Source organism: Amblyomma americanum, chromosome 1 (assembly GCF_052857255.1).
Source record: "Amblyomma americanum isolate KBUSLIRL-KWMA chromosome 1, ASM5285725v1, whole genome shotgun sequence".
NCBI lineage: Eukaryota > Metazoa > Arthropoda > Arachnida > Ixodida > Ixodidae > Amblyomma > Amblyomma americanum.
The window spans coordinates 502763633-502775415 of NC_135497.1; the positions used below are offsets into that span (position 1 = coordinate 502763633).

Genomic DNA, 11783 nt, shown 5'->3' on the forward strand with positions numbered 1-11783 from the left:
TTAGTGGATCTGGGCTTTTTACTGTCACGATAAGTCATTCACCAACACAACAGCTACGCTTGCGATTTTTAGCCTTCTTCTAAACCCAGAGTCCGCAGTACCTGTATGACTGCTGAGATTTACACCGACTCAAACGATTTCTCGTAATAAATAAAGGCTTTATATACGTGCTTGTTGTATTCTGCGCATTTTTATTTCACCTGATTGATAGTTTGAAACTGAAATATTGGGGTGTATCCTTTAGAAAAGCCTGCCTGATCGTTTGGTTGATTGAAGTCTAAGGTGTACCCGACTTTATTAGTGATTACCTTAGTAAATATCTTGCAGGCAACGGATAGTAAGCTGATCGGCCTGTAATTTTACAAGTCCTTGTGCTCTCATTTTTGATGATTTAAGATAAAACTTGCTTCTGGTACGGTCGAGGTCATAAGACATTGCGTATACGGGGTGGCTAGTTTTTCTAGCATGATCTCTCCTCCGGTCGTCAGCAGATCTGCTGTCACCTGATCCTCCCCACCTGCCTTTTCCTTTCCCATTGCTCTTTAGGCTTTCTTTACTTCCTCTCTCGTCACTGGCAGGATGACGCAGTGGTGTGGGATACTGTCTCTCTCATTGATGTTTCGGATTTCATTGCCTACTGTACCGATTTTTATAGAACTGTTTTGCGTATCCATGTTGCTAATGTCATTGCCCTCCTGTTCTCTTTCATTCTTTATTTATTTTTTCTCACTATACAGTGAAAAACGAGCCAAGGGAAAAGCCGTTCAAGCATGGCTTGAGTTGTATTTGGCCCAACTTATCAAGCAGTGGCAGCAGCGAGAAACGCACAAAAAGCAATGTCCTAGGACGCAGCTAGCTCTGTCAGTATAAAGCAAAACGTAAAGCAATGAAAATGAAACCATAGTTAGTGGTACAAACATTCAACTTATCAAAATAAACTTCATCACATGGCACGAATTGAGCGCTGATCATATGCTACACAAAATAATAAAGATTCAGCGTATGAACATGGCAATGATTTCAGAAAGCTGCAGTTTATTAATGTCGATACCTTGAATTATATAGTCAATCAACATACGTGGTAACAGATCATGCAGCATTTGTCGACGGTAATTAGTCCGGCAGGTAGATATTTTCCAAAATGGGGCAGACGTGGTAGAGTATACTGAATCGGCTAAGCGTTGTCAGGCAATGTCGGTAAGGGTATGGATTCTATGCTTTTGACTAATATAATAGTCTCGTGATAACCTAAACTTGTACAGCTCGCTAACTCGAGTATATTGAACTCTTGAAGAGGTGAGAGATAGATTGCAGGTATAGTACGTTAGCAATAATGCGTTTCCTCTTAACCACTTTTAGGCTGCCTCCATTCTTTAGAGCATGCGCGATTGTCTCCATATTGAGCTTCGTTATGCCGGTAACCGTGCGCTTGTTTATTAACTTCGCTAGCTCTGCTAGTTATATTCTGTCTGTAGGGTTAGTTCCCCTCATGGTTTGACGTTTCTTAATCAGACCTTTTGTCTCATGAGATAGCTTGCCGGTATCCTGTCGAACCGTCCTACCGCCTGTTTTTACTGTGCACTGCGCAACGACATCTGTCAATTTATACATCATTGTATGCAAATTAAGATCGCCATCCTGAGTTAAACTGAATATGGGTTTTGCAGCGATATCCTCAATTACTCTATTTTACCTCTTACTGCTAACTCGTTAATGAACTTCTTCACTATCTTCTTCCTTTCTGTCTTCAAGTCTAAGCTAATTAGATTATGGCATATTATGAACAATTTCAATGTCAGCATAGATGGCGGACCTCTCTGTGCAAGGATATCTGGGCGAAAGTTGAAGGAAAGGTGACACATTGCCAAATAAGCAGGGAGATTAAACTGTGGATAAAATTGCATGGGTGCTTGTTTTTTATGTATATATGTTTAGTGTATGAAAATGACATTAGCATTGTGAGGGAACTCTTCTGGTGCTTGTAGACCGATGCGAATCTAGTCAATAGCACTTCCAGAAAAGGTACCGTCTTTTTAAATTTAAGGTTTATATTACCTATTCACCGATCTGTGTGGACTAGTACCATTGCACTGCCTTGGTTTTGCGAATGAGAAAAATAATTAATATGACCTACTAATCTATTACTATCACAAGAACTCTACCATGCACCTAATTGATACAAATAAACTAATGTGAAAAAGTGCTACTGCTGGCCCGTTCCTCTCTGCCACGGTACACATAAAGAACACTGAATTATCTGGGCAGTTCTTCACTCCACATGTGCTCATTCGCTCCTCCCACTGCTCGGTTCTTTTTCAGAGGACCTCAATATCATTCCTTTGCACAGCCTGTTTCTCGCCTTTGAGAAGTGCGGCGACCTCTTCACCAAGCAGTACAACATGGAAATGCATACCCGGTGGAAACACTGGAATAGCATGGAGGGAATCCACAACTGCACGCACTGCTCCTACACGAGCACTCGCAAGTAGGTCTTACAGTGCCGTTCCTTGCTTGACGCCATCGTGACTAGTGAACTGGAGAGATGTCCTTTTGCTGATGAGGAATCTTTTGAAGCCATAAATATTTTTAAAAAGCAGAAATCGTGAAGTTGCCTAAATAGTACGCAATAAATGCTTGAATGCCACGATTTAAGAACAGAACACGACGCAGTCACCAGCAAGACTAGTAGCAGTAGCGTACTCGAAAGTGTCCCTTCGCGCTTTTTTGCAGGCTTCGTATTCTTTTCCCATCAGGAAACACTGCCCGCTTTTTCCAGTAAGCCAACGATTACAGTCTAAACGAGCCTGACGGTCGCACTGATAGCGTGCGTTGTATTCGATGTTCGTTGAAAGTGAACTCCTCCTATTACACCCAAATTTTAAAATCAGAGAAACAATACTTATGTTTGAAAAATTGAGTTAGGGAGTAATGGGCGTCTCATACTTGAAAAGCCTTATTAAGGCCCTATAGCTTTTCCAAGCTATCCACGGTGGTCATTATTCACCCCGCCGAGAACCTTGCCGGCAACAAACTGCTTTAGGGACGTTACATAACTAATTAAGGTAAGCGTTCAAGGCAGGTGGAAATACGACTCCACGTCGTGGTCTTCATAATGTTCCTGAAAGTCTGGGAGTGCTCGTACTTTACTTACAATGCTTTATCGTTCGTGGTTCAGTGATGTCGGCGTTAACGAAGTCACCCGTTCCGGCCAGCTGCCCAATAACGACACGTTGCCACAAACAGCACGTGCGTCACAGTCGTCTGCCATGGCTGGGTCCATGCGGCCCTGAAGCTAGCGCAAGAAGGCGCAGAACGTGTTAACTGCAGAGCCTGCCTGGGCGTTGTCTACATCCGGTGGCAGCGCAGATTGTGAAGAGCAGATTGGGCTGGTGACACTTGCCACGTGATCTGCTGGGCAAGCCAGGCATGACAAGTGATTGCTACTCAAACTTCTCTAATCGCTACCTTTATTTGATCGCCGACCACGCTCTAATCTCACTTGCACTTTAGAGGTTTGCCCAGCTGGCACACCCTTATCCAGTGATCACCGTTGTATGCCTTAACCCGTCGGCACGCCTCGCGGGCGAGTTTGCGTAGTTTTAGTGCTGCCTTTTGTTACTTTTCAAGGTCCCGATGTTCTCTTCAGAGCAACGTAACCAGGGCCGGGTGGCATTATTCGCCATCTGCGGTAGCGGGAAGTGCGAGTTTTATATACAGCTGCCGAGTCCACGGCGAATCTTTGTTCGACCTAACCGAGTTGCACGGCGGCAGTCGTTCGTTATATCTGAGACGCAGTGCCACTCCTCTTACACACACTTTTACGGTAGCGGCACCTTATTTCGTAATAAGCGAGTGTTAGTTATAACCGCGGCCGTTGTTTGCTGCCTCCCCAGTGTAGAAATCGGCACTGTGATGCCGCTGCTGCGATGTCAGAATTGAGCGAATCTCCCGTGTAGGAAATGGCCCGGCAGGTGCTTTTGGTAGCGGCCTCTCTCGAGGACTGGCGCAAGTTGACGAGCCGCCCACCACTTCTGGTCGCCTCGTGGCCTGCGCCTCATAAGCGCTGAACTTTATGGATGCAAAGAATTGAGTGTGACTTTGCGCGTGCTTGTTTCAATACTTTCAGAGCTGAACTGAGCAGTGGTACCTCAGACGCTCCTCAATAAGCCTGATTATCAAGCATTACTGTTAAGTCGCTCACATTACAACCGAAGTATGGGTCAACCGAGGTTTCCTTAGCGAGGACATAGGAAGGAAACGTCAACAGGGGAGGAAATAAAGTTAGCGTGAGACGTTCGCTCATGCGGAAGAGATGCGTCAGAAGCAGGAAAAGATGCGACTAACACCAGCGGCAGGAATATAAATTTAAGGTGCGATCGTCACTGGCAAAATCATAACCTTGAAAGAGATGTGCTCACATAACTTGATACCTTTAGCCTACTGTGTCCCGCGTTTTCCTTTGCGAAGTTCCGGAAGACAGCCCACCACTGGTTAGCGCGCGCTGATTGCTCCTGATGCTGCATGCGCACGCGCAGTTGCCCGAAACCTGGTGCCTCCTGGCGCTGTCAGGGTGATGTCGAATGTGTACTGGCTGCGCGGGCTCCAGGTACTACGGAACGGTACCGGTAACGGTAACATGGTACATGCTATGCTAAAGGTGTCTACTAAAGGAGGCATCCGGAGAAAATATTCGTAGTCGTGTGGTGATTCTCCTTATCCTTACCCTTCATGTACGCAGGGTTGATATCATCAGGCATGAGCGTACCCACGTTGACAGGCGAGAGTCCGTGTGCCATTTGTGTCAGAAGAGGTTCTCCCGGCCGGACAATCTCAAGCTTCACATGATGATCCATAGTGGTGATAAGCCCTACGAGTGCGGCCAGTGTAGCAAGAGGTTCAGGCAACGCGTCCATGCAAGGAGGCACGAGCAGGTCATACACTCCCGCCGGTACCCGCTGACCTGCCCGCGGTGCGGGGCTGGTGCCGAGGACGTCACGAAGCTCAGGCGCCACACCTGCAAGCCGCTGGGCACGACGGAGGGTAAAGAAGGATTCAAGCGGGGACGAGGACGGCCACGCTTAATGGCCGACGGAACTGCGCCAAAGGTACGACCGCGAAACACAGTGGAGGGTACGCAGCTGCAAGTAGGAGTGAAGCGGGGCCGAGGTAGACCACGTAAAGTAATAGCGCAAGACGCGTCAGCGCCGGCACCGTAGAAGCTTACGGGAGTTGCACTACCCCAGCAAGCAGTGAAACCAGGTCAAGGTCGACCACGTAAAGAGGCAGCACAAGATGCGTCGGCGATGTAGCGAGATGTAGCGCGATGCAGGGTTCTGTACTGAATAAATAACTTTTTTTACATACACTTTACGTATCCATGCCTCAAATGAAAAGCAAAACGAAGTCAAACTGTAATGGAAAAGACGAAGGGGTAAACAACGCCCCGGAATGTGATATCACACGATGTGAGCTTGTCTTGACAATGAAGGGAAGGTTATATGTGTAGCCTTCCAGGGACTCCGGAACTTGGTTTTGAGTTGGGGGAGGCAAGACATCGAGCTTATTTTGATGTTTATTTGATGCTCAGTTGCACACATTTTTAATAATTTTCATTTTTCAATGTTCAAAGGTTGATGCAAACTTTAAGGATGTGGTTATGACACTCCAGCAGTCAGGAATACAGATAAAAAGGCTTCAAAAGAAACCGTTTAAAGGTCTGACTCGCGCCCACTAAGAACTAAATGACTCGACTGCGGCGATACGCACAAGCATGCTCGGCGGGCAATGAACTGAATGCTTGAATTTTTTTAAGCGCTCAATTTAAACAAGGCAACGAACCTTCGTGATAAAGCACCAAAGCCAACTACAACAATCTGGGAAAATGTGGAAGGATTCGCACATAGCCAATATCAATGGAGATAAGTCTGATCGCATCTGGTGTCAAAAACAAAATGATAAAGCCGTGTGCCAGTGGTTCTGAGTGCGAACGCACAAACAGGGCAAATGTTCACTGCAATATAAAATGAAGTGGAATGGGACGTTTTATAGACGAGAAGGATTACGCACAAGGAGTGATCAGTCGCTTTTGAAGTTTGTGCATAATTTCTTTAAATTCTGCTAATTTTGATAATGTACACGCTGCAGGCAGTCTACTTTTGTTCGGACATGACTGCTTTAAGTTATTTATATTCGAAATTTCCACAACTGGCTACTAAACCAAATAGTTCAGCCCCGCTGTGCTTTGCATGAAAAGATTCCTAGAACTGAAGTGTTTCAATTGTAAGAAATCAGATCAAAGTGAAAGAAATTGGAGCCAGGGGGCAGGCGGGCACTGCCTGTTGTAGAAAAGTGTTGGCGGTGACTGCCCCTCTTGACCCCCCTGTTTGGGGTCCCTGGTGGCTGCATTATTTTGTCACGCCGTCAAATAATTCCGCCATCGGGCGGTTCGCCCGGCCGCCTGGCCCATTTCTGCTCTTTTATGCTCGATAGCTACAGCCCGTCGATGGGGTAGCTGGCGTCATCTACCGAAGAATCTTGACACAAGGTGGTGGTGGTGGTAAATTTTAATGAATATTGAGCCATATCTTAAACTATTCTTCGGTTGGCTCTTGGTCGCGCGAAGTTGGCGGCATTCGGTGACGTCCGGTGTCTTCCAAAGCCCAGCCCACCAGCTGATTTGGGAAAGCTGGGTCGGTGCTGGACACCGCAACCTCCCTTCGCTGGAGGTCAGTGAGTTCTCACTTTGATGGGGGCTGTAACTCAGAGCATATGTATACTATGTGACGGAAAGCAGCTCTTGGGGCTCTGCATAGGGTACACTCTGGAGAGAACAGACCTGGGTACATTAGTGCTAAAAGGGCGGGGGAGAAAACAGTGCAAGGTTGTAGCTGGCGGCACGTCACCTGCTCTAATTTAGTGAGTGATTTGTGAGGCGTAGGATAGTGGAGTCGTTGCTCTCGGTAGTGGAGTGAAATTTCGTGGTAAGTGATCATTCGGTCACGGGCGCTCCCTGGCTCGGCGTGTTGCCCTGCTCGGTTGACGTACCCTCGAGCGGTGTCATGGGCGGCTTCGTTGCCTGGATGGCCCGCATGCGCCGGGACCCATTTGAGTTGAATGCGCCCTGTGGGGCGCTGAGAGGAGTTGAGAATTTTATGGGTGACCGCATGCGTCCGCTCTTTTGCAAAGTTTCGCGTCGCGGTTTTTGAGTCACTAAATACGTGTCTGGCAGTAGTGGAGCAGATCGCAAGGGCAATTGCAGCTTCTTCGGCTTCTAGCGAGGTGTGCGTTAGGACCGATGCAGCTGCTAGAGGTGAAATGTTGTGGCCTATTGCGGAAATGGCAAACGCCGGGTGAGTGGTGTATGCCGCGGCATCTACGTAGACAGCCTCATTGTGCTGGTTATAATGTTAGTGTAGTGCCTGGGCTCTTGCTGCGCGTCGAGCTTGGTGTTGGACTGAGTGCATGTTCTTTGGGAGTGGATGTACTGTTAGAAGTGTTTGGGCGGCCCCGGGGGTGTGGTACGTAAGCCGGAGAGTGTTTTTTTGGGTGAAGACCTAGGTTCTTAATGAAGCTGCGGCCTGTAGGGATGGAGGAGAGACGTTCAAGTTGTGCCGTCCGGTGAGCTTCTGTAAGCTCGGCAAGTGTGTTATGTATGCCCATGACTAACAGCCGTTCGTTGGAGGTGTATCGAGGGAGGTTGAGTGCGGTATTGTATGCCTGGCGAATCAGGGCGTTGATTTTCTCTTCTGCTCTCGTTAGGAAGAGATATGGGAGAGAGTATACTATGCGGCTGACGACAAATGCTTGAACTTGGTGACGGAGGTCATGTTCTCTCACGCCCCTGTGCCGGTTGGAAATTTGTCGTATGAGCCGCATGGTCTGATGAACAGTGTTTGTGAGTTTGGTTATCGTGGCAGTGTTCTTGCCGTTACTCTGGAGTAGGATGCCTAGGATTCGGACCTTTTCCATTTCTGGGATGGGGTGCCGTCCAACTTGAGTTTTATTGGAGGCGGGGGGCCTTGGTCCGCCCTACATCCATGTAGTCGAAGAATGAGTAAATCGTATTTGGTACGGGAGCAGGTCAGGCCGACGGTTGCAGCGTGCGCGGTCACCAAATTAGCGCCGTCCTGCAATGTTTCTTCCATGGCTCCGGCATTTCCTGTGGTTGCCACAGTGTTATGTCGTCGGCATAGATAGAGTGCGAGAGATTAGGTACTGCGTTTAAAGCCTTCGCCATGGGAATGAGTGTTATATTGAAGAGCAGCGGCGAGAAGAGTGAACCTTGCGGAGTGCCTCTGCTGCCGAGTGCGAAGGTTGGGGAGGAGAGAGACCCGAAGCAGATTTCTGCTCTGCGGTGTCTTAGAAAAGCTGAAATGTATTTGAAGGTGCGCGGGCCGGTTCCAATTGTCGAGAGCGCTTTTAGGATGGCTGAGTGGTTGATGTTGTCAAAGGCTTTGGTTAGGTACAAAGCTAGAATTGCTCGCGTGCGTTTTGCATTTCAGGGGTGGAGGGCCTCTTTCGAAGTCTGAAGCATAACGTCCTGTGTGGACAGATGACTGCGGAAGCCATTCTTCGTGTGGGGGAGTAGGTCGTGATCGTCGATATAGTTCTGTAGGCGTTACAGGACCACATGTTTGAACAGTTTGCCTAGACAGGATTTGAGGGATATTGGGTGTAGGCTTTTTATATCTACAGGTTTGCCTTGTTTCGGAATAAAGGTTATGCGGTCGTGCGTCCATTGGGCTGGTAGCGCTCTATCTTGCGAGCACCTGTTGAATAGTTCTTTTATAGCCTGAACAGAGCGCTCGTCGAGATTCCTAAGCATCTTGTTGATTTCGTCTGCCCCCGGGGCCGAAGTGGTGCGTAGTTTCTGCATGGCGGCTTTAATTTCCATGTAGGAATGTCCTCATCTAGTGTAGGATTGGGGCCGCAGGTGTAAGGAGGGAGCGCGGTTGTTGGATTTGTGGTAAGATATTGTGCTTTAAGAGCGGTTACCAAGATGTCATCCTGTAGAGGGAGCTTCTGCAGAATGCGGTTGACGTTTTTCCTCTGCATTGCATTCGTGCCTCCTGGTTCTAGCAAGCAACAAAGAAATGTACACGTCTCTTTGAGGCCGAGGTTGCCGCTCAAGCGATCGCACAATTTGCCCCATTGCTGGTGTGCCATTGGCTTGCATGGGCCTCAATCTTGTTTAGTAACGCGGCTATGCACCGCTTGAGTGGCCTATTGTGTTTGTGAGCCAGCCACCTTTTTTGAAGGCTGGCATACACTTAAGAAAGGTTGTAGTAAGCGACTATCTGCCGTCTCTGCATTTGGGGTGTCAGAGATTGAGGATGTGGCCCCAGCCACGCCCTTTGTGATAGTTTGTGTCCCGGTGTCCAGGTCTGTGATGGTGTCTGGGACGTCTAATCAGATTTGACGGAACTTGTCCCATCTACTACCTCCAGGCGTCGTTTTCTAACCTGGGCTAAGGTTGTGAGGTTGATATCGGTGCTGAGTATATAGTGATCACTACCGAACGAGTGCTGCGTGTTTGTCCAATGACTGTTGAGGAGGTGTTTTGTATGGTTAGGTCCGGGCTGTTGTGTTGAATATTAGTTCCGACCCTCTTGGCTTGGTCTATGTCGTTGAGCAGGGATAAGCCTTCATTTTGGATGAAAGTCCAAACCAAGGTGCCTTTACAATCGTTTTTGCTGTAGCCCCAACTTGTGTGGTTGCCGTTAAAGTTGCCAATTATCAGAATGGGATGGTCTGCACTGAGCGTGAGTGCCTTGCGCATTGCTGCTATGAGAGGTGCCGGAGGGACTTTTGACGGGCTATATATGTTTAGTATGAATAGGATGCTTCCCTTGCGTGAGCAAGGGAAAACAATCCGCCTTTACAACAAAGGTAATTATGATATAATGAATGCCGAACTGACAACGTTTTTCGTAAGTTTTTCCTCAAGTTTTCATTCACGAAGTATTCATGAGAACTGGCTAGCATTTAAGAATAAACTTGATGCCCTAGTCAATGAATTCATTCCCCAAATAACTTTCCACGCTAATCCACACAAACCATGGTTTACTAAAAGTCTTAAAAGGTTGGAAAATAAAAAAAAACGCCTGTTCCGCTCAGCAAGAGCCCATGGAGCGCAAAGCGCATGGGCGATGTACCGCGCTGCGGAAAAATCGTATCAATCTGCTATCCATAACGCGAAGCACAACTTTTTTCATCAAGACCTTCCTAATATGCTCAGCGATAACCCCAGGAAGTTCTGGCAAGCCGTTAACCCTCATCATGAACACACGACTACCCTCAAAGACGAATCAGGCATGGCTATGACCGACTCTGAGTGCGCTACTTTATTCAACGCAGCGTTCTCATCCGTCTTTACTAATGAAACCGATACGCAACTTCATACATCTAATTTACTCTTTGAGCATGCTATGCCGGTAGTCGCATTTTCCTCACTGGGTATTGCGTCCTTAATTAGAAACATGGAAATCTCATCTTCATCTGGTGTAGACAATATTAACTCGAAACTTCTAAAGAACACTAATGATATTTGTGCCGAGTTCTTATGCTTACTTTTCACCCAGTCACTCTCAACAGGACAACTACCGGACGATTGGAAAACTGGAAAGGTCGTTCCAGTCTACAAATCAGGTAACAAAGATTCGCCGTTAAATTACCGACCCATTTCCCTTACTAGTGTGCCCTGCAAACTAATGGAACACGTCATCTATACTCATATTATAAACTTCCTCGACTCGAACAATTTTTTCCATTCGTCTCAACACGGTTTTCGGAAAGGATTTTCTTGTGAAACGCAGCTAGCCCTATTCATTCATGATTTACATGCTAATCTCGATTCTAACCTACAGACCGACGCCATTTTCCTGGATTTTGCAAAAGCATTTGACAAGGTACCTCATAAACGCTTAATCCTAAAACTTTCCCGTTTGAACTTGCCCCCGACATAGTAAAATGGATAGAATTCCTGACTAATCGCCCACAGTTTGTCGTTGTTTACAATCAAAATTCCAATCCGCTACCAGTAACATCAGGCGTCCCTCAAGGTTCTGTACTAGGCCCGCTTCTATTCCTAATTTATATTAATGACTTACCGACCAATGTGTGCTCTAATATTCCCATGTTTGCGGACGACTGCGTTGTTTATCGCACAGTTACTAACGCCTCCGACCCAACATACCTTCAAGATGACCTAAACCGCATACAGGAATGGTGCGACCGTTGGCTAATGGAACTGAACCCTCATAAATGTAAACGTTTGTCCTTCCACCGCCGCCGTAACCCGCTTGATTTCCCATATGTAGTCGCTAACGTTAACCTGCAGTCCGTTTCATCATACAAATACCTAGGCGTCACACTGTGTAACAACTTATCATGGGCTACACACGTTACTAACGTCATTTCCTCGGCTAATAAAACTCTCGGATTCTTACGACGTCATCTTCGCCACGCCCCACAACAGGTAAAATTACTAGCATATAAAACTCTTGTCAGGTCAAAGTTACATTATGCATCGCCAGTTTGGAACCCTCATCAAGTTTACCTTATCAATGCGCTCGAGTCAGTTCAAAACAGAGCAGCCAGATTCATTCATTCCTCCTATTCGTACGATATCAGTGTAACATCTTTAAAACGGAATCCAGTTTAGCGCCCCTTTCACTTCGTCGTCGTATTTCTAGCCTCTGCCTATACCATAAATTTTTCCATAGTTCGCTGCGCTGCGCTCCCTACATTGCCCCGCCAACCGGCATATCCCACCACATTCGTCA

At 47.1% G+C, this 11783-nt stretch overlaps 1 protein-coding gene across 1 annotated transcript; it reads left to right on the plus strand.

Moving 5' to 3' along the window:
• The first annotated feature begins 2404 nt into the window (after window positions 1-2404).
• Window positions 2405-5304, plus strand: LOC144106202 (zinc finger protein 711-like). Its single transcript, XM_077638941.1, has 2 exons — window positions 2405-2485; window positions 4739-5304. The coding sequence occupies exons 1-2, from the start codon at window positions 2406-2408 to the stop codon at window positions 5214-5216; spliced, it is 558 nt and encodes a 185-aa protein (XP_077495067.1). The 5' UTR covers window position 2405; the 3' UTR covers window positions 5217-5304.
• The last annotated feature ends 6479 nt before the right edge of the window (window positions 5305-11783 follow it).

What these genes read in the sequence shown, in the direction of transcription:
- LOC144106202 (XM_077638941.1), top strand. Translation starts at nt 2,406, where the DNA reads ATGCATACCCGGTGGAAACACTGGAATAGCATGGAGGGAATCCACAAC. An exon ending in TCCTACACGAGCACTCGCAA is followed by an intron (nt 2,486 to 4,738) that starts GTAGGTCTTACA and finishes TCATGTACGCAG; the next exon opens with GGTTGATATCATCAGGCATG.